Source organism: Silene latifolia, chromosome 1, assembly GCF_048544455.1.
Source record: "Silene latifolia isolate original U9 population chromosome 1, ASM4854445v1, whole genome shotgun sequence".
NCBI lineage: Eukaryota > Viridiplantae > Streptophyta > Magnoliopsida > Caryophyllales > Caryophyllaceae > Silene > Silene latifolia.
The window spans coordinates 31982446-32007875 of NC_133526.1; the positions used below are offsets into that span (position 1 = coordinate 31982446).

At 35.8% G+C, this 25430-nt stretch overlaps 4 protein-coding genes across 5 annotated transcripts; 1 reads left to right on the forward strand and 3 right to left on the reverse strand.

Annotated features, from left to right (window-relative positions):
* Positions 1-9674: 9674 nt before the first annotated feature.
* LOC141643434 (uncharacterized) lies at positions 9675-11880 on the reverse strand. The gene is made up of 5 exons (XM_074452596.1): positions 11375-11880; positions 11058-11295; positions 10474-10752; positions 10178-10387; positions 9675-9833 (listed from the first exon to the last, which is right to left on the reverse strand). Exons 1-5 carry the CDS (start codon positions 11878-11880, stop codon positions 9675-9677), a joined length of 1392 nt encoding a protein of 463 aa, XP_074308697.1.
* Positions 11881-11986: 106 nt separating this feature from the next.
* On the reverse strand, positions 11987-12574 carry LOC141643440 (uncharacterized). Its single transcript, XM_074452607.1, has one exon. The coding sequence runs from the start codon at positions 12572-12574 to the stop codon at positions 11987-11989; it is 588 nt and encodes a 195-aa protein (XP_074308708.1).
* Positions 12575-16181: 3607 nt separating this feature from the next.
* On the forward strand, positions 16182-20781 carry LOC141602484 (thioredoxin-like 2-1, chloroplastic). Its single transcript, XM_074422748.1, has 4 exons — positions 16182-16651; positions 17857-18042; positions 18592-18756; positions 20396-20781. Exons 1-4 carry the CDS (start codon positions 16475-16477, stop codon positions 20534-20536), a joined length of 669 nt encoding a protein of 222 aa, XP_074278849.1. The 5' UTR covers positions 16182-16474; the 3' UTR covers positions 20537-20781.
* LOC141602463 (uncharacterized) lies at positions 20394-24271 on the reverse strand. Of its 2 annotated transcripts, none has more exons than XM_074422742.1 (3): positions 24077-24271; positions 22584-22852; positions 20394-21657 (listed from the first exon to the last, which is right to left on the reverse strand). In XM_074422742.1, the coding sequence occupies exons 1-3, from the start codon at positions 24228-24230 to the stop codon at positions 21064-21066; spliced, it is 1017 nt and encodes a 338-aa protein (XP_074278843.1). In that variant the 5' UTR covers positions 24231-24271; the 3' UTR covers positions 20394-21063. The 2 variants fall into 2 exon arrangements, with proteins under 2 accessions (XP_074278843.1, XP_074278838.1); XM_074422737.1 differs by lacking the exon at positions 24077-24271 and adding an exon at positions 23063-23120.
* Between the last annotated feature and the right edge of the window lie 1159 nt (positions 24272-25430).

The following is a 25430-nucleotide window of genomic DNA, read 5'->3' on the forward strand; positions in this document are numbered from 1 at the left end:
TGTGTATCTATATCACTATACTCAGTGAACCTGGGATAGTATTGTGTGTATCTACAATACTACAGGAATAAAGTGAAACTAACCATGGAGGCTGAGCTGCTATTTCTAACTAAGAACTGCATCATGTCGAGTCTCAGGGAAGCGGGGAAATCAGCTAGCACCTGTCATGTGTGGAAGACAAGAATTATGTTTTCTATACAGAACAGTTGAACATACAAAATACTACAGGAAACTAAAAACACATGGTATCACTACCGGATACACATGTATCTAGTAGATTAATGAAGTGTATCTAGGGTCATTATTTGTGTATCCACCCCTAGCCCTAAATAATGTTGCCCCCACTGCTGCCAAAACCACCACCACTGACTTAGACCACCACGAATCCACCGTCTCCTCATCGTCGCACCAACTACTCATATACACAAATTTTCGGTGACGCAGCACACTAGCGCCACACATACCAGCTCCAATGTTGTTCTATCTCCACCACAACCCAAAACTCCGGCAAACATCAAATCGGACCACCAAGGCACCATGGCTCAGTCAAGCGCCTGCACAACCACCTTAAATCTCATTTTAAATCTCGTTTTCTTCAAAAACTAAGCGATTCAAACCATAGATCTACGAAAACCAAGATGAATTTCAGAAAATTAATCGCATTAGTGAATTTTTTAGAGGATTTCGAATCTAATAGGGTGGTTTTTAGTTGACCTGAATAATGAGAAAGCGGATGATGACGAGGTTTGTGGTCGGAATAAGTCGCCGGAGAAGAGAAGAGGTGGATGGAACGTTGTTGTCGAGTGATTCACGAAGAGGAAGTAATTAATATGAGTGGGTAGAGGAAAAGTAAGGCGAGTCGGATGGCTAGTGACGGAGCTGCATCTTGGTGAACGGCGTCGGAGCTGCGTAAAGGTCGCCGACGGCAGAAGATGCTGGTTGGGGGAGATGGATGGATAGTGGGAATTGGGAAGGTGAATGTACGTATGAGTTGAAGAAAGTGATAAGGAGTGATTTGTGGCTTATTATGAGCCACTGATCTGTTTGATCTGAGGGTTCAGATTGAGTTCGTACAGTTCGTATCGTACTTTAGTTCGCACCTGACCCCGACCCTATATATATATATATATGTGTGTGTGTTATTCAATTCTAATTCTCTTTTCAATTATCACCATTTTTAGCTCATTACATAACGTCGGAAAGATGAACATAGAAGACAGGCATATAAGTAAAGAAGGCTAAACACACAAAAACTTTTTTTTAACTTTTGTTTATATGGACTTTTGTATCGCGATATGTTATCTACCCCTCTAAAAAGGAACTTCGTCCCCGAAGTTCATTACACCCAATAACAATGACTAACCGAACTAGACAACCATTATAGGACATGCACTTGATGCACGACCACACACACACCGATACTCATAATCAACAATTCACTTACGATTACTAAACAAGGAAAAGATGCACATAACCTACTTAAAGAACTACACAAGCATAGAAGGTCGTGATACTATTGCCATCACAAACACAATCACGCAACATATCACCGTTACCGCTATACCTGAAACTTGTCTCTAAGTTTTATTTAGAGGTACAAGGTACTCTATACCGGGATGTGAAGACAATAGCCAAGATAACATGGTACACCCAGGACTCAAAGATTAAACATATGAAGCTAAAACGGTTTGAAACACTATAAAACGCGATACCCTGACACTCGGCCGAGTATGAAGGATCACTCAGTCGAGTATAAGAGTCTACTCGGCCGAGTAAGCTCTACTCGGTCGAGTATAAGTGGTCGATCACTATGTTTTTCGGTTACTTGTCGTTAGGAGCACCTAGACCAAAACACAATTTATAACTTCACAAACAACTCTGCAATTAGTAAAGAGGCAAGTAAAGGTTGGATCCCAAGGGACGGGAATTGAGATTAGATTTATATTGCAACTAGTGGTGTCTTAAGGGTGTCACAATTGGGGTTTGAAGTAGAAGATCACTAAACTAAATAGCAATGAAAGTAAACAAGCAAGATGAATTAAAAGAGATGTAAACAATTGATAAAAGGCACTAGGGTATCATGGGGTCATAGGGGATTCATGGAAATTGATCATACAAACATATTCTCAAGTTATAAGCAAGAAATTATTGTTGTGATGGATCGAGTTGGTTTATATCTTACAATCCTAGGAAAGTTTGGGTCCCGGAGCCGAATCGATTAGATTGTACAACACCTACAAGTCGACTTAATCTTCCCTACTCAACAATATGCATGGTCTAATGAGACTCAAGTTGGTTTATGTCTTACAAGTCTCATTGAAAAGATAGGTGATGGGTAAAAAATGCACGGATTCATAGGCTCACATTTCATCAAACATAACATGTGCATAAGTTGAGATCACAACAAGCAAGCAAATAAATTATGAAAGCATATTAATTTAAGCATGAATCATTCCCCATGTTGGTTTCCCCTAATTACCCATTAACCCTAGCTAAGGAAACTACTCACTCATTATCATGTTGAATATGCTAGCAAGGTTATCAATCATACCAACAAAGTGAAACATGATGAATAAATGAAAGTGATTAACAATAATTAAAAAGGGATTAAGAGAATTATACCTACTAATGATTCCAATAATAAAGCAAAGAATAAAAGAAGTACTTGATGTTTGATTGAGAGGTTGTCAATCTCCCAATAATAACCCAAATAATCTTCAATTACCCAAAATAAAGGATGAACAAGAGAGAGATTAAGGAAATAAAACTTGTATTAAAACTTGATTAAATGTTGATTACAAGATTAAAGAGAGATTTGATTGATATTAACTACACTAAAGATTGCTAAGAAGAACATGCTCTTCTAATTAGACTAATGGGGTATTTATACTGGGGATTAGGTGTATGAATTAGGGTTAACTAAGGGCTTAAATGACAATTAAGTCCCTTGTTGAGGAAACGCCGGTCTCTTTTGGGAGACTCCGGTCTCTAGGGAGACTCCGGTCTCTAGAAAAAGATGTGCATCCTTCCTTGAAGCTTGAAGAAGACGAAATGGGACTGTCTGGGAATCCGGGCGTCTTTAGCACGGGACGGGCGGATTTGGTGATTTCTGCCCGGGCGTCTTGGGAGTGAAGACGGGCGGATTGGGGAGCTTTTGCCCGGGCGTCTTGGGGGTGAAGACGCACGGATTGTGGGGTGAAGACGGGCGTATTCTAGGCAATCTGCACGGATTGTCAGGCAGTCTTGTTCCTTCTTCTTTTCTTCCTTTTTCTTCATAAAATCCTTGAGGATTTCCTTGAGGATTTCCTCGGGGATGCAAGGATCTTTTCTCATCATTGCCCATCTACTATAGTATGTACAAAGGCCTTCTAATCTTGTCTCCCCTTGATGCTTGGTCATTGAATTCAATCAATTTAGCCTCATTTTGCCATGAAAATGCAAGGTTTGCACTCCTTTCCTACCAAGGACACAAAACCTCAAAGAATATGCAAAACAAAGAACTAAAGACAATAAATGACCCAAATAGGCACTAAAAAGCATGGGAACAAGGCTAATTCGGGGACTAAATATGCTCTAATTATGGTCACATCAATAAGAGTCTACTCGGCTAGTAAGCTCTACTCGGTCGAGTATTCTTTATACTCGGTCGAGTTTTCTCGGGTGATACAACCCCTCCATTCCCAAAGTCTCAAAGATATGAGTTATGTCTCCCTTAATCCCCAAGGTCTCTAAAATATCGAGGTTCACACACCGAGTAGGTCGGAAAGGACGACTCATCAAAGCTATAAAGGCCTTACGTTGCTTGAAATCGGAAAAGATTACCGATGGATAAGCTTCCACCGGTGGAACAACGGGTTCTTGACTGGATTGACCCGTCTCAAATTGAACATTGGCACGGGTCCTCTTGTTTGCGTTGGCTCTTGTTTTTGGCATACTGCAAAAAGATAGGTTTTAACAAGGATATTCTAACCAGAAAATAGCCATGGATGGACTGTTTTTTTTTTCGGAATGTATACAATTTTGAGATGAACTTTTTAAGACGAAATTTTTCTCACAAAACACAAGGTATTTTAAATCAAAAGAGTCATTTTACCAATCAATAATCCTTGAAAGAGTGTCTTAAAACAATAGAAAGGCCAAAAATTTGACCTAGGCAAAACCCTAGAAATTTTTGTATCACACAAGAAGCGATTTAAGTCATGAAATTAAGTTTGTGACAGAATAGACTAGATTTGAGAAGTAATTAAACTCAAGGTATCATAAGAGAAGCATAAATTTCAGTTTACCCATGGTAGGAATTCGGATGGAGCAAGTGTATACCATAATTTGAAGAACAAATGAAAGGAATTAATTAGAAACATTACCTTAAAGGAAGTTTTGGCAAGCAAAGAGAGAAATCCACAAACAATCACCAAGAAATCGCTCAAAACTTGAGAGATAAGTGTTAGAAGTTTTTAGTAGAGGAAAAGAATGGAGTTGGAGGCGGAAAAGAGAAAGAAAGGGGAGTTATAGGGTTTTTCGAGTAACACAGCTGAAACACGATAAAACCGTACTCGGTCGAGTATTGGGCTTACTCGGCCGAGTATGGACTACTCGGTCGAGTATTCTGAATACTCGGTCGAGTGTTCGAGATCAATAGCGATTTGCAATCTGACACAAAAGGGTGCTCGGTCGAGTGCTGTTATACTCGGCCGAGTGTGGCCTACTCGGTCGAGTATAAGTCTATACTCGGTCGAGTGTTACAGAACAGAAACGAAATTTCGAAATTATTAAACCTGCAAAACAAGTAACAACGTTCGGAGTTCCGTGCACTCGGGATCGTCACCGTTAGAACTTAATTCTACCACATAAACACGAATCACACACGAGGTATATATATATATACATATATATATATATATATATATATATATATATATATATATATATATATATATATATATATATATATATATATATGTAACCGTTACTAGATCAATCAACGATCCATCTACGTTCCTTATCTCAACTACAGCAACAATCACGTCACAAACAAGACACATGTCTAAGACTAGCTATTCGCCTGTAAAGATTAGCCTATAATGCTACCACATCCCAATTTCCACAAGTCGTTCCATACCCACACCAATCTAAACAGTCATCTAGCGATAATCATCCACATTTTATACATCATTAATTTCCAATCACAACTCAACAACTATTCCAACCAGTTCAAAACTTTATAACTACCATCGTCACTGCATGCAAGACTCACATTGGTACACGTTTACGGTTAGCAAACATATATATCAATACGCTTCAAGCATTTACTTCTTATTATCTACCCTTTCCCTGTGGCTGGCTTAAGCACGATGAGGCCGTGATTTTCAAATGAGGGCGCCTACTCACCCAAAATCTAGCATCAGCCGGGGCTCCTAACACACATACACCAGATTCATTTTAATTCGACACCCTATATACATTTGGTTCATTGGTTCAGGTTTCAAAATCATCGGCTCTGATACCACTTTGTAACACCCCCGCACACTAGGATGCCTTACCAAGGACCGTCCCAGTGTATGAAGGTGTTACCATCTCAGTCACCCGAGATAGTAGATCAAATAGACAATGAAAGAACATTTATATTACATTACTTTAATTCTTTATAACCCAAAATACAAACTAAATACCAAGTGATAACTATGACTGCTATAGAGCTCATGCGTCACGACATCTATGCCGGTAGCGTGGTGACTCGATTCCCTCCATGCCCAACAGCAACAAACCAACTGTACTTGCTAAGCCAACTGATCACCATCCCCGAATGGATCACCACAGTTTTGAAAACATAACACGGGGTCAATTACTTCATAATTAAAATAAGACAAGTGCATAAAGTAACCAGCTGATCATCCTCCAACCCAGTCTCCCGATCTCACAGAGTAATCGACTACACACCGAGGTGTGTAGCCCTGCCAGACTACCCATCGCAATAGGTAACCCACGGCGACAGTAAGGGACCGTCGCCAATCCCCACCAAAATCCCGCTCATCAACGAGCGATAACCCTATCCCTTAATGTGCACATCCCCTCCCGTGATGGGTTCCACGGAGGGCGAACTAGGGCGTGAAGCCACTCCCGCAAGTGACTCCGCCACAATCATCACAACATCATCACATACACCACACCACCACCACACCAACACTCCGATGATCAGCAGACAACAATCATACACAGTACAATCACAATCTTAAATCAATTAACAGTAAACTGAGTAAGGAAACCCTACCTTATCGGTAACCATGAAAATGCATCCACACACAGCCAAGCAAAACTCCGAGATGAATCTACAACGATAACCACATCCCATTACACAACTACCCCCAACAAGTACTGGAAGAGACAACAAAACAGCGACTTACCTAGTAACGCGGGCCAACGGTGACACGGACGACGACCACGCACGCATCCTTCCTATGCAAGCCCCATCCTTCCCATGGTTGAGGTCTAGGCTACATATATGAGAGTGGATGGAGGTAGGGGTGATAGGTAAGAGAGATAGACTAGGGTTAGGGGAAGAGGAACTGTCGAAAATGAGAAAATGAAATGAAACTTGCGAACTTGCGTTTTTATATCGACGCGTCAATAGCAGCCATACTCAGTCGAGTACTCACATACTCGGCCGAGTAAGCTCTACTCGGTCGAGTATTCACACTACTCGACCGAGTATTCCCTACTAGGTCGAGTAAACACTCTCTTAAGGTACCTATCCTCACCTAGCCTCTCACCTATATCCCCCTAAGGTCTTTCCTGGTCAAAGGGTCTGTCAAAAGAGTCCTTAAACATTGTGGGTATTACAACTTCGATGGCGATAGTTTCCGAAAGAAGGTAATTGTTACTCCTATTTGATGTCTATGAGCTTCCAACAAAAACCAATTTAATAAAAGTTTTATGACAAAGTCACTACAAAAAGAATTAAAACAGGCGACTGAAATTGGCGACTGAAATCAGTCGCCAAAATCAATTTGGCGACTGAAATCAGTCGCCAAATGTCAGTCGCGGACCTTAGTCGCCTTTTCTAGCTTTGGCGACTAAAGTCGGTCGCCAAATTTGGCGACTGACAAATCAGTCGCCAAATGTCAAAAATGGCGACTGATAGGGTAGTCGCCAATTTGGCGACTGATTACAGGTAGTCGCCAAATTGGCGACTGATTAGCAGTCGCCAAATGCTTTTTCAGTCGCCTTTTTTGGGTGACGTAGCCAGTTTGGCTGACCAATTTTGGCGACTGATTTGTGTTTTGCGATGAAAGCGTCGCGCCAAATTGGCGACTACCTTGTCAATCGATCGCCAAATTGGCGACTACCTTGTCAATCGATCGCCAATTTGGCGATCGCTTTTCGATCGCTAAAACACAAATCGATCGCCAAAGCTCTTGTAAGTTTTGGTGGTTTTTTTCGTTTTCATTGCTAGCCAAATATTTACAACCTGCATACAAACCGATGTTCCACAACACCATACATCCCAAATTTCAACACACAACACCATACATTTCAACCCAACACCTCCCAATTTCTCAAACTTCATTTCATATATTGAAAATGAAAGTTTTACAAGCTAAGCTATTCTAAATGTTCAAGTCTAAAGTGTTCAAGTTTTACAAGCTTACATACTAAAATCATCATACTTGGAAGCCAACACCTACCTCCACTCCCCCTTGTGGACCATGCGGATTATTTGGATCGTAGTTGGGTCTAGGTCCGGGGTTACAACCTTGCCACCAAGTCTCAAACATTGCCATTCTTTCCTTCATTTGGCGCAATTCTTCATCACGTTTGGCATCTTCTTCATCACGTTTGGTATCACGTTCATCACGCTCTCTTATTTGACTTTGAAGTTGACTAATAATTCCCGGTTGATACGTGTTGCTGGGAATTGTTGAAGTCGATCTCCTACGCGTTTTCTCATAAAAAGCCGGTGTTGAACTTCCCCCACCGCCACCCTTCCCCACCGCCACACTTCCCCCACCGCCACCCACGGCCGACCAAACCCCCACCCATAACCCTAAACCTAAACACAAACCCCCTTAATCATTCCCTTTTAATTCAAACACAAATTAAACTAAATCTAACTACAAATTAATCTAACATACTAACTACAAATAAATCTAACAAACTAACCACAAATTAATCAAACTAACTACAAATTAATCTAACAAATTAAACTAATTAAACTGAAATTAAACAAAAAAAAACTAACCTAATTAAAGAGAGTGATGGAGGCAATGAGAATGGTGGTCACGGTGGTGGAAGTGGTGGAAGTGGTGGTGGTTTGTTTTTGTGGTTGTTGTCGCGTAATCGCCCGCCGCTTCCCCTTCTTTTTTTTTTTTTTTTTTTTTGTTTCGAAAGAGTAAAGCAGGAGAGAGGAGTTCCGGTTTTCTATAAAAAAAATTGGCGACTGATTAGCCATTTGGCGACTGAATTTCAGTCGCCAAATTTGGCGACTGAATTTATATCAGTCGCCAAATTTTAAAACTCGGTCGCCAAATTGATTCCCTTTTTAAAAAATGACAGCCTGGTTTCTACTAAAAACATTGGCGATCGAATTCATTTTGCGATCAAATTGATCGCCAAATTGGCGACTACACATAAATCAGTCGCCAAATTGAAAATCTCGGTCGCCAAGTTTGATTCCCTTTTTAAAAAAGACAGTCGCCAAATTGGCGACTGATTTCAGTCGCCAAATTGAAAATCAGTCGCCAATTTGGCGACTAAATATATCAGTCGCCAAATTTCGGTCGCCTGTTTTAGTTTTTCTTGTAGTGAGTACGGATAAAAATTCACAATTCTACCGAAAACCAGGTTAAATCTGCTTTAACAGCAGCGCCATCTTGATTACGATGCCAGCCATAGTAAGCGTGTGTTTGATTTTTAATGTCGAAAGTGGCATGCCCAAAGCTTGTTTCTCAGAATGCTGAGTAATCTGGCTGTGGTTCAGTCATGCTGCATTTGAACATGGCATGTTAGGGTTACAGATAGAGAAGAATCAACATACTGTCCGAAAGTTATTTTAAATGTGTGAGTGAAAGCAATTTTTATTTTTACATGCTGTGAAACTCACTCTCATTATGTTCATGTGAGACCCTATCTTCTGATAAGGTTTCTTGAAAACGTGTAAGCACCGTAATATGTTTTTATACATTCCTCTGTTACAAGTCCCGAGGATACAAGGAAGCGGTATACGGAGATATTCCTCAACAAGAAAGATTGATTAACAAAGGCGATTGCATTCCCATACTCTATTGTGTTAGATTTTTGGTTTTAATTCATAGTTCATTTTTAAAGCCTTTTTAAAAATAATTTCACAAAGAGTTTGTGCTCCCATAGTTTTTGTACAAGTCGGAAAACATTTCTTCTGGATAATTCACTCCAGTTTGTACTCTATATAGTCGTCGATGAACAAGGCAAGGATGGCGGAGCCAGAAAAGTCTAACATTATTGATACTTATCAATGATAATTCAGCAAAAACAAATTTGAATCAAATAGTGTGTGTTGCATGAACTTGAAGCCTGATGCCCTTGGTGGGATAATTCATGGAATAGACGAAAGCATAAGATAAAAACTTGTGAATTCTCAACTCAAAACGCAAATAATGTCCGAACTAAAAATGTCAAAACTAATTGTTCGACAACTAAAATTATAAGTCTGAAAGTGTTATTGGAAATGACGCAGTCTGCCGCGGTGGCTGCATAGACTCATAAAGAGTGATTCTGTTAGCAACTTGGCTACTATCGTGTTCAATGCCTCGACAAGAAGGGTAAAGGCTTGGTAACGGAGAGTCATTTCGAAGACACACCTGTTATAAAAAAAATTACATTATTATAAAAAACATTCTTAATCGTATAATATATCAAAATAATATTCAAATTAAATTGATTGTAACTTACCCATACGAAATGTTTAGCTGAACCAACCAAAACTATTGTTACGATTTTCTTTGGACCGTTTTGTACTATGCCCAAGACTTTCAGTGGTAAAAATGTCCAGCAGTAAGTTGAAGACAAAGTCACAAAAATCACATCATAACGGTTTGATACAAGAAGTCCGAGCCCAACTTCAAACCAATAATCTTCGGAGAGTGCAAAACCAAAATGATATCATCTTTATAAATTTGGCAAACTCTCGTTCACCTCCACATACATCTACATAATATTGTCTATTAACATTTAGTGCATCCAATAAATCATGTCGAAACTTCGCCCATTCATTTTCATTTTCATAAATCTCATGAGCAATCGCTCGGTACCCACAGTGGCCATCGCCTTTTACATTCACACAATCCGTTGTATAACGTGAAAAATAATCAGCAATTGCATTTGGATATGGGAAAGGTGTACATGACTTATCGTCCTGTATTTTCATAAAAACAGTATTAAGCAAAACTAAATAGTATTTTTAAATACGAATTCATATTAAAAAAATAAAATTTTATTAACCTGTGAAAATGACATAGAAGTTGTGGGAGTGTTGACTGGTGCCGTAGAAGTAATAGGAGTGTTGACGGGTGTCGTAGAACTAGTAGGAGTGTCAATTGTTGCCGTAGTTTTTACTTTCTTACGACTTGTTTTTGGAAACATCTTATCAACATACTCCCAATGTGATGGATTTCTTGAAACATAAGTCTTTTTTGGGCGCCCTTTTGTCTTTTTAACTTCCGGGTCAACTACATTCGGAGGGTGCAACAATATTTCCGCAAACTCAGAAATCTTTCGCATCTACGTTGCCAGATGATAAGACATCATCTGCAAGTCTACGTAATCTATTTTGCTCTTGAAGTTCTCTAGTATAGTTGTCTTTCCCATTGTTTTTATCCTATCCTCCAAAATTGGTGAACAGAATCTAGTTCAATACACTTATCTGTCCAATTTACAAATAAATTTAAATATGATTATTACTAACAACAATAATAACAACAATAACAATATAAATTAATAGTCGTACTTGTATTAACTAAATCAATAATCTCGCATCCACAAAGTAGACCATGAGTTGTCTTCAATGCACAATTGTTACAATTTACCTCTTTCAGTGCATCATCAAGAATTCTAATCGCGTTGTGAGTCACATTATGAGTTAATCTTTGATAAACAGACATGGCTTGAGTAAGATGAAGACGAATAGTCTGTGAACGTGCAAACTCATCTTTTATTTCGTGATATTGAAGGTTCACAGCATGATGAATTGTTTCAAATACAGTGTCGAGTCCACCAACAGAAGTTCTTAACAAGCGTTTAAGTGCTGGATGTGTGCCCTCAACCCTTTGACCATCAACAATATACATAAGGTACCAATAATCACAAAACAAAATAAATATACATATAAAGTAAATTATATTACCTGTTTGTAGTAATATTGCCAAAGTGCAATACTTTGTCGGTCCAAGCTGATACAAAGTTCTCTTTATATTTATTGATCCATGTGTTTTTGCAATATTTTTTCAGACCCGGAACAAACTTGTATGCCTTGTACATCTCCTTCTCATTTTCGAGAAATTGTTTTTCACTTGTAGAGCTTACCATTCGTGTCCACCTCCCTTTTGCAAATGTTTCGCCGACAGAACCTGAATTTTTTATCCTAGTTTTTTTCACCCAAGCTTCGACATCTTTCTCTATGTGACGTCTATATAATAAGCGCTTAGCATTTGGAAAGTTATTCTTGATAGCATTAATCAAAGCTTCCTCACAATCGGTCAAAAAAACCGTATTCTCATCTGATCCTATTACTTCCCTCATACATTTTAGAGCCCAATTATATGCCGTTTTTTTCTCGTTTTGCAAGAGTGCAAAGAACATAGAGAAGTTTTTACCAACTGGTGTAACACCTATAACTTCTAGCAATGGCATCTTATACGTATTAGTGTTATAAGTAGTATCAGCAATACATACAAATGGATAAAGTTTCAGAAGCTTGACTGAATTGGGATGTATAAATAGAACATTTGTCAGCACTCTAGTATCTTTTTTTCCCGGGAATTGTGTCATGAAAAGTTCGATATCCATGATCATCAGCAAGTTTAAGCAATTGTTCAGCAGTTGTGCGATCTCCTCTACAGTTTTTTTTCTCTCTTGCATGAACATTGTACACTTGTTTGGAAGTGACATTTATATCCTTCTTTCTCAACTCAATTAGTATGTTAGCCACCGAAATTTTACTTGCTGTCATGGACAAAATAAACTCCTTCGTCTCAGCAGTCAAAACATTATCCTTTACTCCAATGAAGTGGTTGTGAAATCCATTATGTACATCTAACCTCCATGTGCCGTCAACTTGTCCAACCGCCTTGAGTTTAAAAGGGCACCAACATTTTTTAGTCCCCGTATACGACTTCGTGGAGGGAACATCAAAATTCCCTCGAAATTGATAAGGTCCAGACTTGTCACACTTAAGCCAATGCACACCATAACCACGACGTGGGTGATAAGTATCTAGCCGCACGTGTATATCATGCAAAAGTCCAATTTTTCTAACTTGCGCTATCAATTCATCGTGACTCTTGAAATTTTTTCCGCCATTGAAAATGTGTCCAGTATCTATCATTTTTGAAGGAAATTCCTCATACTCATCCGACTCTAAGTCTTGAAATAAAAATAAAGAAATAATAAAACTTACCAAAATAAATACAAAACATTTATAAAAAAAATGAAAAAAAAAATGAAAAAATAGTACGTGAAACATGCAGAGAACCAACATGTGCTAACTATGAGTAACAACTAACATGGGATTTCACAGTAAATTGCGGTTTGGTGTTGTGATGTTCATGCACAACGACTGTGAACTGAGTTGGTTTTGCGGTTGTACTGCGAATTTAATTACTTGATTTATACAAACCCTAATTTAATTAGTCCTAATTTAATTAGTGTAAACAAATCTTAATATAGTTAATAAAATTAAGAATTAGAATTATTACCTGATCAATCGAGAATTAGCATCCATAATTGTGTAATTTCGGGATTAATTTTGTTGATTTGATTAATTTTGTGAGGGAGAGAATTAGAGAGAGAAGTAAAGAGAATTAGGTAAAGGGTATATTATGGAAAAATAATGAAAAAAATTCCATGAAAGAGTAAAACTCGTACATGAATGAGCAACTACGTAAAAGTAAGCCATGATTTATATTTTTAACTTATAACGCTTTCTTTCGGTTTTAGAAGGATGGGTTGTGTGCGATTTGTATTACCTTAGTAGATGGTTATTTTCTACAAGTGGTTGTGTATTATTGCTTGTGGGAAGCACCATTAATATATGGGTTTCCAAGAAGTTAATTTGCATTACAATGTCGATTGTTAGTTACAACTGGTAAAAAGGTTATGTGGCTAAAGAAATTGATCTACGAGTTTCATTTATGAACCAGACCGAGTTCACTATGGCTAAGTCTATAGTCAAGTGAATTATGGTGACATCCGCACCAGACATTATTAAAACGTGGTATATAAACTATCAAAATGAGATGATATCGGCTGTTTTGTGAGATCTCACTTTTAGTTGATCACTTTGCATAAAGGGTCAATTGGGGACTTGGTTATAAAATCGATTGACGGGATGAGACTAAAAATCGTATAAATCCTTAGCAATAGGAATACCGAATTCCCCTCTAATACAATGTTAGAGGTTCAATTCAATGTGGAAGGCCTATTGTTAAGAGATTGAAGCACATGATAATTTATATCCCAAGGCGTGTGCTTAGACTTGCATGTTGTAAGGTTGATCTTTTGAAAAAGTGTGTTTGCAAGGACACGATGAAAAGAATCAACATATGTGAGAGTATGGGTTTGACTCCTGAAATGTTCGTGAATAGATATGGGACACTAGGCTCGTAAATAAGTGTCGGTTTAGTATGTGTGAGTTATCTTCATGTATTCAAAATGGGTAGAAAGGGTTCAATGCTAAGTCACACCCTGATACTTGAATATTTGGAATGTGTCATTTCACTAAGTGGAAGTTCAATCTTCGTGACATTTTCATTTATGCATAGATTGGTATGTTTGTTAGCTTATTTAAAATATTGAATTACGCTTAAATGGGGGAGGAATGTTGGTAATTTAAGTGTAATTACCGGTTCATTTTAGCGTATTTAAGTTTGGTTCGTAGATGGGTAAGTTTGTGATAATATAATGCAAGTTCGGGTAGTACGAAGTGTACGCTGGCATAATTATTTACGAACTTACGGTATAGTTTTCGTTTGAACACCTATGACGGGGGGCTTGGGGGCAATGCCCGGGAAACTTTGACGGGTTTTAATTCCCGCAACAGAAATTAAATATGCCACAATTGAACGATGGATTGAAGATGTTTGCAAGAGAGAAAAATAATCACATCATGTGCATCATTGAACGATATAACAAACTACACATAAAATACTTCTGAATTACATCTCTGATTCTTGTGCCAGATGACAGAGGACATCGTCTTATCTCAATAGGAAATTCGGTATAACCATGGCACTAATATATGGTCGAATTATTCTATTACGAAAGCGAAGTCGATTCGGTGTGGTTAATTATTTTCCATTCCATTCGTGCATACTCATTTTCTAACAATATACAAGTAGTTGCTAGTAGGGCTGACCACTAGGCCGGGCTGGTGCGAACCGAGCCATGCTAGGAGCAGGCTGGGTTAGGGTGGAGAAGCCTGAGCACCACACTAGGGGAAGTTAATGTCAGGCCGTACTGCTGAAACTGGGCCGGGCAAAGCACGGTTGGAGTATGGTTGAGGCGGGCCGGGCCATGCCTCATTTTTTTGGACAAGGATTGAATTTGACCCGGGCCAGGTCAAGGGGGAGAGTAGCACTGGGCTGACATGGGTCATGGACGAGCTATGACGTGCTGTATGGCGGGCCAGGCGAACCACCAAAAATTGGACCAAGCTAATTAAAAAAAATTAGGGATATTCTACGGTGTACCCTCGAGTTTTTCGGTTTTCTATGGTGTACCCCTACATTTTTGAAATTTTATGGTGTACCCCTAGACTCTTTACATTGGTCTATACCATGGCCTTATTTATTGTCTTTGATATGTTATTTTCATAATTGATCTATTAAATCGTTTATTTACCGTTCCAATTACTCGATAACCTACTCCTTTACTTATTAATTCGTCAAATTACCTATTAACCCACCAAAAAGTATATGAATCTAACTAAAAATTCATCAAACCTCCATTACCCTTTCATGAATCATAACTAAGGTTTTTAATAGTAATTTAAGCTTAGGAAAAATGATTTGTGATACTTTTCACATAAGATAGTGATAGAACATTAACGAGTCAGAATAAAGGTTAAAATACGGTTAATTGATAGAGATAAAGTTAATGGAGAGTTAAAAGAGATCAATGATAGAGAAATATGTAAGAAGTTTAGGGGTATACACTAGAATATAAAAAATGTAAGGGTACATCATAGAAAACCGAAAAACTGGAGAATACACCGTAGAATATCCCAAAAAATTAATTATTTTTTAAATTTTACAAAATAATATATACTCCGAATATATATATTAAATAAGTAAACTAATTAAAAAAATCAGTTATATATAACTTCTATATCATTTAACAATAAAAATAATTATTAAAATATTTTTATTTTTATGAATGTTTTATTAAAAGCATGATAAAAATGAACATAATTATTTTCTTAATATTAAATATGATTTAATTTTAAAAATATGATTTTCGGTTTAATTATAAAATAAAATTTGTCAGAATTTGCAGAATTTCTTTTGTCTATAAACTGAGCCTGATTTAACCCATATTTGTGTGACCTGAGCAGTATTTAACTCGACATGTAATCTAACTTGACTTACATATTCCGATTTCCGACCTAGATCCAACCCCATTCAACCCATTTGACGGGTCTAGTTGACATTTATACTTGTACTTCCTCCGTTCCATTGAATTGTTTACGTTTGCTTTTTGGGCACTATTCATAAGTAAGAAGAATCTTCAATACAACTTCTAATGTATAACATAAAAGATAGTCATGTGAGATCTTTTTTAAATCGTCTTACCGAGTGCATTATGAATATCAAATTTTTATAATTTTTAATGATATGTAACTAAAGATATGAACAAAATAAAACAAGCATTGGCATACGTGCATAAAGCAAACGTAAACTATCATATGGAACAGAGGAAGTAGTGAGTTGTAGTATAGATAACCCAACTCGACTGTGGGGATTTGGTGAACAAAGGAGTCGGGGATTTTAGAAGATGAACAACAACAAACACCACACTTGTTCACAAATTATGTACTCCTATTCCTAATCCTTCTTCTTCACTGAAAAACACTCCTATTTTCATCATCAATAAATAATCATTAATATTCATCTTCATCTTCATCTTCTTATTATGATTATTATTGTTAGTTAATTTATATTATGCTGATTAATTATTATCAACCCATCAAAATCCCCACCACAAAAAATTGATACTTTTTATCTCTTCAATGGCAGATGTTATCCGTTTATCTTCTTTCAATTTCCCTAAATTTTGTTCTTCTTTAACAATTTTGCACCCAATTGTTCTTCCTAAATCCAATTCTTTCAAAAGGGTTTCTAATAAATTGATTGAATTTGCTCCTCTTTTGCCCGCTAAACCCAGAAAGCCTGCGCCTTTATTCATGGTAATTTCTTCAATTTAATCAATTTAATTCACTTTTTTACTCTTTTTTATTCAATTCTTTATTCAGTTTGTTTTGCTTGATTGGGGTATTGAAAGATTTATGGTTGGGTGATAAGGCGGTCTTATACAAGTATGCTGTAAAACGGGTTTTTTAGTAACTACACGTACTTTTTAACTACTATGGGTCATGTGTTATGTAATTGGGATCCGTTTTACATAATCTTAGTGTAAAACCGTCCTACACTAGACTAATTGTGTGTAAAAAGGTCGGAAACACTTCTGATTGAATTGGGTTTGTCGAATTTTCAGCTTTAAGCTCTTCGTGAGCTTGTATAAATTGTTGTTGCTATTGTCTATGTACTTGTCTATCTGAATGAAAGTGGAGTTCAGTGGCTGAGCGAGGAGGCTAGCAGGGGGATCCTACGTTATGGAAAATACGAACTTTATAGTTAAAAGTTGTCGATATGAAGCTCCTTTATCACATTATTACGTTTTCCCATAGAATTTCCATATATGTATATTTTAGCCCCCTAAATTTAAATCTCAGCTCTTCACTGGTCGAGCTTATGAAGGTACCATGTTAATTTGGAATTTCAATATCCGGCCTTTGTATATTTGAACTAACATGATCATACGATGTTAGGATAACTGTAGCTATGTTTTTGTTCATGATGAACCTTTATCTTATAAAGGGTCTGTTTTAGAATCTTTGAATTGGTGTCGCCATTATTAAGTAAATCTTCTATTTGAATTGGGGTTGTGAGCTGTAGTAGCTGAGCTACTGGGTATTGAAGTGTGTGGTTTTGGTACTTTCTATTTCTTAGATAATTTGTGTAATAATGCTTGTTGCTTTCTTTCATATACACCACTTGACGCGGAACTTTTTTTAGTGGAACATATTCTTCCATATTACAGATTGAGCTTGTTGTTAGAAATTAGTTTTTGCAGCATGGTTCTTTGTTGATTCTCTTGTATAGGATGTGATGTTTTTTCCTTTTGTTTTTGTATTCGGAGATTGTGGAGAGGATGATTTTTCAATGTGTTCATATTGATTCCTGATCTCTTTAGAATTCTTCTTGGATTGTCCTCGCTTGTTTGAATGCAATAAATTCTTCCAATCCACATCACCATGGTTTTTATTCAGCATGTGAAGTTTTGTTGAAATTGGAGATTTCTTATGTTCTGTATTGTGCTTGAAATTTGTAGGCGCGTGCAGTTGTTGCAGAAGCAACTGATCAACCAAAATGGTGGGAGAAGAATGCAGGGCCAAATATGATTGACATTCATTCCACTGAGGAGTTCTTGGGTGCCTTAAAAGATGCTGGAGATAAACTAGTAGTTGCTGAATTTTATGGGACTTGGTGTGCCTCTTGCCGAGCCTTGTTTCCAAAGGTAAGTTTCTTTAATTACTCTCAGTTTCGCGTTGTACTATCTTAAATCTTTATATGCTTCTACATTTTGTTTGGAGTTTGGACAGGTGTAGTTGCTTCAGATTCATGGTTATTATTTTCTGCATGTTTGTTTTAAGTCATGATCAGATTAAATATCCATTCTGAACTGTGGGGGGAGTGGTTGTGGACTTGTGGTTTCTCGATCCATTCTGAAATCTGAATCATGGGAAGCAGGGGTTTCTTGATGCTAGTACATGGGTAAACGCATGCATGATCTTAAATATGAGTGTCGACTTTTCATTGTGTTTATGTTATAAATGTCTACGATTACCACAACCTATGTTACTCCGACACTTTGTACTTTACTTAGTTCAGTTTCTTTCTTTCCCCTCTTTGTGTTGCTAACACAAGGGAAAAGCTGCGTGCATCCCCCCCCCCCTTCCCTTCTCCCTACCCCGCAATTTGCGGGAGCCATTGAGGCACCGGGGTAATGTTATTGTTGTTGTTGCTTGTTTTTACCATGAATCTTGTTCTTGCAATGTGTTTCCAGTTGTGCAGAATGGCAGAGGAGCATCCTGAGATTTTGTTCCTCAAAGTCAATTTTGATGAGAACAAGCCAATGTGCAAAAGTATGAACGTGAAGGTTCTTCCTTATTTCCACTTCTACCGTGGAGCTGACGGAAAAGTGGAAGATTTTTCATGTTCCCTAGCGAAGGTATGCGATTTAGTTTTGTGCTCACTGCTTTGCAGGCACTTACTATTTCTGATTTTTCATATTCTCTAGCAAAGGTATGCAATTTAGTTTCTTTTAAAAAGCATTTCTTCATATTCTTCTCCTATAAAAAGGAAAAAAATTCCTATGAGGTTGATTTTACCCTCTCAGCTTATCTCCTTCAAAACTAGCCGTATGCTCTTAACTCGTAGTAAAAAAATGAACCAAGATATGGATAAAAATTGAAGTGCAATTTCAGTATTCTGTGTGTTGAATTCTGATCCTCTATTTACTAAATGAATAGGTGAAACTTGAGATTTTCCCGCTCAAATTATTTCACCTATAAATTGGGCCTAACACTTTGGTTATTCTATATAAATATATATTGGGCCTTTGTAGAGAAAAAAATCTATTCAGTAAAATATTTTGGACTACCATATATATTTTGGGTTTTTATGTGTGTTAAAATCTACAAATCTTCCTATATACTACGAGTAAAAGAATAAAACTTATCTAAAGTTTTTCCTCTAAAGTGATCTAACTTATATATGGAAACAAATTAGATTTCATTTATTAAAATAATTTTTCATTTAAAAATAACCTTTTTATCATTAAACTTAAAAATATAATCTTTTAATAAAAATAAAACGAAATTGGTATAAAACTATAATCTCTATACATAAATTGTTACCCCTATTATTAACTTCGCGACGAAAAAAAATTACTAAAATAATATGGGGTAGTTAAAATATTTTCATAAATAAACACAGTTCATGAAATTACTCAATTCCCTTGATTAATTTTAAGATTAATTTTTGTTTTTTTAAAATTCATGAGATATAAATCTGAAATCTCTAAATATTATAGTAAAAATTAAAAGCTCTATATATACCGCGCATTTGCGCGGGATCGACACTAGTGGTCTATTAATCAGCCAAGCAAGTAGGCCTCGGAGCTTATTCCGTTAAACTTCTGTAATGGCTTTAGATGTCAGGCGTAGAAGCTGAGTCAAACAGGGGTCATCATATCAGCACTTTCAACTTCGCGTGGAGTCCAAAACAGCTTATAGAGTGCTAAAAATCTCTTTTCTGTTTCTCATGGACCTGTTTTAGAACATTACCTTCACCGTTCGTTTCTCATTATACCTCACTGTTTCTCTTTGCTCTTTGCATCTGTATCCTGTGTTTTCCTTCAATTCCCCTCTTGGTAGAACTGCAAGTCTGGATCTCCTAAATTATTTCTTCTTAGTAGCCCGTGCTTTTGCTCTCGACCTCCAAACTCTCGCTTTTCATGGAAAAGTATGTCTGTTTACGAGTTGTTTACCCATGTGGTCATAATATTGATCAGTTTTGGTCATGGCCACAATAATGCTAATTGTCGTCACCGTCTAATCTCGCTAAATGCTGTTATGTCGTCTCAAAATGCAGTCACGATAATTATCATAACCATGACTTTGAGCCACACTTCATGTCTTCATGCTTACTAAGATGACACAGTTCAAACTTATGCACATTTGACAGCTGTGATTATGGATTACGGGTCCAAAATTTGACGTCTGCATGATGTAATAGTTTTTTTTTTTATTGCATCAAATTTTGATGTAAGCTGATTTTTGGTTTTACTAATTCATTCCAAACTGCAGATCCAGAAAATAAAGGATGCCATTCAAATGTACAATCCCGGTAGCAGCAACAACAATGGGGAAACCTCATCTGGAAACCTCCAGGATGAATCTCCCTCCGCTGTAGCCGACAAATCAATAGAGCCGAATAATAACACATGAAATTCCTTGCACCATGTTAACACTAAGGATACCATGCAATTTTCGTCTCCAATTGAAATGTGGTCTCTGGTGGTGCTGATAGTACATATGTATGTATATTTGCAAATTCTGCAAGGTCAAGTTCAGAATGTAATCTTTGTTTCATTCTTTTGCTTTTCACAACATAAGTTGTAAATTTTACATCAGGTAGCCAAGCAGATTAAAATCGAGTTTGAGATTTCTTGATTTTATTACTGTTAAACAAATCATTTGCCTTATCGTATATTCGTATCAGTTCATGTGTAGTTAATACCTGCAAATGAACGATAATGAAGGCCAGTATGTTTCGATGAATGCTTACATAGTTTATATAACTGATACAAGTCTTACAACGATTTCAACAATGAATTTTTATCATCCCTTTGGGGGGCTTCGCCCATATTACTCTGTACTTATATGAAATAAATACATATACTGAGCTTATCATCAGCTATGAACAATTAAATTACAAATTTGTTAGATTACTCATTTACCTAGAACATCACCATTCACCAAATGGAGTCCAAGTTAAATGGTTGCTCCTGAAACTGTTGTTGATCTTGTTGATCAATATGATCATGTCCCAGCATTCCCTCCACCTCCTTGCCATTCGATGATGACGGATAATCCGAACCAATGTCACCTCCAAGAGGAGGCAACCCTTGTCCTAAATATGAATACTCTTGGGTTGTAGTAACCTCAATGGGTGGTGGTTGATGATAAGTATTCTTAAATTGCAATGCTTTAAGCAATAAGGAATTAACTGTACTATTAAGATTTGGGCTTAGTAAAGTTGATGGCCATGATAATTGAGGAAGATTTGCCATATCTTTAGCCCAATTCAAATTTAAATTCATATTTGTATTAAGATTAAGATTATTAATATTATTATTGTAATTATTATGATAATTTTGTAGTGAAGGAAGATTATTGAACCCTAATGTTGAAGTTGATGATAAAGAGTTGATGTTTGATAAATCAATGTCTCCATATTCATTTGGATTTGTGTTGGTGTCTTCATTAGAGTCTTGTGATGGTGAATTTGGTTGTGGTTTCTTGATTGTTGTTGTCTTTTGGAATACTCTACAAACCACCCATTCTTCCTACAATTAATAAATAAATAAATAAAACAATGGATAATTAGTTATATGGATTACATAACAATCAATAATAATTTATTAAAAATTAATTTGTTAATTATTACTCTCTCCATCTCGGTCATTTCTTTACCTTTAGTTTTGGCACAATTATTAAAGAGATGGAAATTAGGAAGTGACTACTTATGGTTAGTGTTATTGAATAACAGGTGTATCATGATGGACATGGATGATCAAATCACAATAAAAAAACACTCAAAATTTAGAAAGATAAATAAATGAATGAGACCCCCCAAAATGGAAAAGGTAAACAAATGACCAAGTCAAAATGAGTCATTGATAATTTTGGTTTTGATTAATTAAAAGGGCATAATAATCATAATTACGATTAATCAACTATTTTTTTCCCTGTATAAACAAGTAACATGAAATCCAATCCTAACAATGATCGATATCACACGAAATGTAATGTTTATCAATGTTAAATGATTTATGAGCAGATATCAACTACTTCTAATTTAGCAGGTAATTTATGAGAGTTGGTATTCATATACTAAGTTCAAATTAACTAATATCAGAACTTTTCTTATGTTTTCCTTTATGTTTAACTTATACCAATGCGATAAAAACATCCAAGAAATCCTTCGAGAGAAAGTAGTACTCTCATATCAAACATTTTAGATAAACATCAAAAAATTATGTAAAATCAAAATGTAAATAATTTAAACGACCACGAGTCACAACTATTTATCTCGAAGCATTTCTCTTTTATATCAATATCACTTAAATTACGTTTTAAAGTTTATATGATGATCAAACCATCTAAATAAGTGAATTAAGTTTCATAAACAAAAATGCCAAAATTCCCCGATCACTTAAAAACTAATAAGTTTACAGTAAAACGATTTTACAATAATCGACAGTAAAAGTACCTTGGTGGGCCTAAAAGAGTGCTTGTTATCAAGACGATATTCATGCATAACCCAATTAGTTTTCTCTCCTTTAGGAGCTCTACCACGATAAAACACCAACGTTTTCTTCATGCCAATTAGCACAACACCTCCTCTGTATATCTCTTTGTCTTTTCCTGTTGTTTTCCAATATCCTGCTTCTGTTGCCCGATTTGTTCTTAGTCCTGTTGGGTATTTTCTGTCTCTTAAACTGAAAAAATACCACTCCTTTTCTCCCATTGACGCTTTTCCTGCGACAAGCCGTAGCGACGGAGTTAAAATTCAAAGTTAAGTGGACTAGAAATCTAGAACATAACTTGGAAAATGAAAATCATTAAGAGAGGAGTCGAGGACGAGCGAATTAGTAATAAAATATGATAGTAGTTCAAATAAAATCGGAAGTTTTAACTAAAAACTGCGAAAAGCTTGTTAGTTTGAATCATCGAAGTGATAATTTAAACCTTATCTTGCTTCCAAATCCTTGATAACTAAAATTCGCGGGTCAGGTGTCTATACAAGAATACGATAATAAAATAAAATAATGCGATGAAGTGATTTAACTTTAATTATAACATAACTATATTTTAGATTGTAAACGAATATCATTTGCATAATTACATTCATAAGAAAAATGTAAAGTTTTTATGAGAGAATTTTTATAATGTTTGCTAATATATATACTCCTTACATTTCAGTCGATCATTTACTTTTTAGTTTTTTTGGTAAAAGGTATTTTAATTAACTAATAGTAAATAAATGATTGAGACGGACATAATAAACATCATAAAAGTGAAGTAAGCAATTGAAAAGACTTAAAAATAATCAATTATTTTTGAAAAGGTAGGCTTAGGGGTGTTGAAAGTTAGCTGAGCTGACCCGGCTAACAGGTAATTTATATTGCAACTGACATTTTATGCAGTTATACTAGTACGAGTAACATTTTCATAAACTTCGGTCGATTTACGTACTAAGCATGCATTTCGATCGATTGATGAATATTTAGCTTGATTAAACTAGATACTCTTACGCAACATCAAAAAGAGAGAGTTTTACAAATGACCGTTTAATACTACCCGTTTTGATACAAGACTAGATACGATAATTTTCTTTTAAAGAAAAAAAGATTTTCTTAATAATCGGAAATGATTATGTTACCGTTACAAATCAATTATGGAGTACTATACTACGTACAATTTATTTCATGTGTCAATGATGAACCAAGTCATCTATTAAAAAAAATAATAATAAAAAAAAAAAAGAGAAATATAGACATCACACTCCAAATATAAGAGGAAAAAATACCATAGCATGCAATCGTAACATACTATACTACGTACATTTAATCCAAAAAAATGCAATGATTAATGTATTTGGCACATTTCTTATAAGCTGTAATGGTTAAAAATCGATCAATAATAGTTTTGTACCATAATAATATGGCAACAAATTTCTTACATATTGTCGAAAAAAATTACCTGGAAGGTCCCAAGGTTCGCATTTGTTGAGATCAACATCAGCCATGGCTTTAGAAGTGAAACCGAAATCCGAAACCTTCTTGGACAAATAAAATGTGATAAGTTCTTCATCAGTAGGATGAAACCTAAAACCTGGAGGAAGCTTTTCCTCCATAATTTGAATCTAGCTTTAATCTATCTAGCTCTATATTTGAGGAAAAGCTCCACTTTTGGTAAGCAATTGAAAAGGGGAAATTCAAGGTATGTGTTATGCCCTTAAATATAATTAATGGAGTAATCCAAACTTGATAAAGAAGCATCCCTTTTTAAGTGATTTGTTTTATGTATATAGTGTAAAATTTACCATCTAACTTTTTGACTAAGTTTGTTAGTTTGTACTTTGGCTTGATGTAAACATTTTGGAATTTGCTTTATTGTTTGGTAACTCTCTTTTAAAATAATTTTAAAATAGTTTTATTATGTTCCTTCAAAAACATAGTTTAATTACAAATAGTCATTTATATAAATGAGTTTTATTTATTGAATTAACAAGCTGCCATACAATAAATTGTATAATCCATTAACTGCAATTTTATAATCTTGTAAATTTAACTTATCGATTGACACCTTTCAAAATCCATATTTGCATATATATATTTAAGCGGTATATATATTATGAATGATATACGGTATCTCTTAGCATGCAGATCAAATAGGGTGAATTAATCCGTCTTACTTATAAATTATCTTATTTTCAATATCGATCAAATACATATAAACTATTGAATAACGAGATGGCGCCACCGGGTGGCACTTAAATTGGGCGCCACCAAGGGTAATATAGTAAAGTGTGTAGGTATTTTCATTTTTCATCTCTAAAAATTTAAATTTCAAATTAATTAGTTGAAAAGGGTAGTTTAGGAACTTAATATTAAATTACTAATTATATTTAATAGTCAACCTAAAAAAATCAGTAAACTATTCCTATCATTTTGCCACTTTATGTGGAAACAAGTTACAACAGATGACTGAAAAAGTTTACAATTGATTGTTCAAGGATCCTGTAAAAGTATGCAAATTATACAAACATGTAGCATATGAGAATTTGGTTGAGTGATATTTGATTCATGAATCGTGAGTGTGCATGTGTAACGGAGTATTACAATTTGAAACTTATCATCACGGTTTTATGTATTTATTTTGACGACTTTATACTTCATTATGGATTTATGGAGCATAATTTGTGATCGATGATGTAATTATTAATTTATAAACATGTTGAAGAAACTGTTATAAATGATGAAGATAATATAATGCAGATGGAGAACATAATATAATGATGAAGCGTAACTATTGATGAAGATAACTTAGTGTA

Coding starts and splice junctions, on each gene's coding strand:
- LOC141602484 (XM_074422748.1), top strand. CDS start 16,475: ATGGCAGATGTTATCCGTTTATCTTCTTTCAATTTCCCTAAATTTTGT. Junction 16,652..17,856: donor AGCCTGCGCCTTTATTCATG/GTAATTTCTTCA, acceptor TGAAATTTGTAG/GCGCGTGCAGTTGTTGCAGA. Junction 18,757..20,395: donor TTTCATGTTCCCTAGCGAAG/GTATGCGATTTA, acceptor TCCAAACTGCAG/ATCCAGAAAATAAAGGATGC.
- LOC141643440 (XM_074452607.1), bottom strand. CDS start 12,574: ATGATAGATACTGGACACATTTTCAATGGCGGAAAAAATTTCAAGAGT.
- LOC141602463 (XM_074422742.1), bottom strand. CDS start 24,230: ATGGAGGAAAAGCTTCCTCCAGGTTTTAGGTTTCATCCTACTGATGAA. Junction 22,853..24,076: donor CGAACCTTGGGACCTTCCAG/GTAATTTTTTTC, acceptor GGCTTGTCGCAG/GAAAAGCGTCAATGGGAGAA. Junction 21,658..22,583: donor ACTCTTTTAGGCCCACCAAG/GTACTTTTACTG, acceptor TATTAATTGTAG/GAAGAATGGGTGGTTTGTAG.
- LOC141643434 (XM_074452596.1), bottom strand. CDS start 11,880: ATGCCATTGCTAGAAGTTATAGGTGTTACACCAGTTGGTAAAAACTTC. Junction 10,753..11,057: donor TTGATGATGCACTGAAAGAG/GTAAATTGTAAC, acceptor CTGGCAACGTAG/ATGCGAAAGATTTCTGAGTT. Junction 10,388..10,473: donor CTTCTATGTCATTTTCACAG/GTTAATAAAATT, acceptor ATGAAAATACAG/GACGATAAGTCATGTACACC.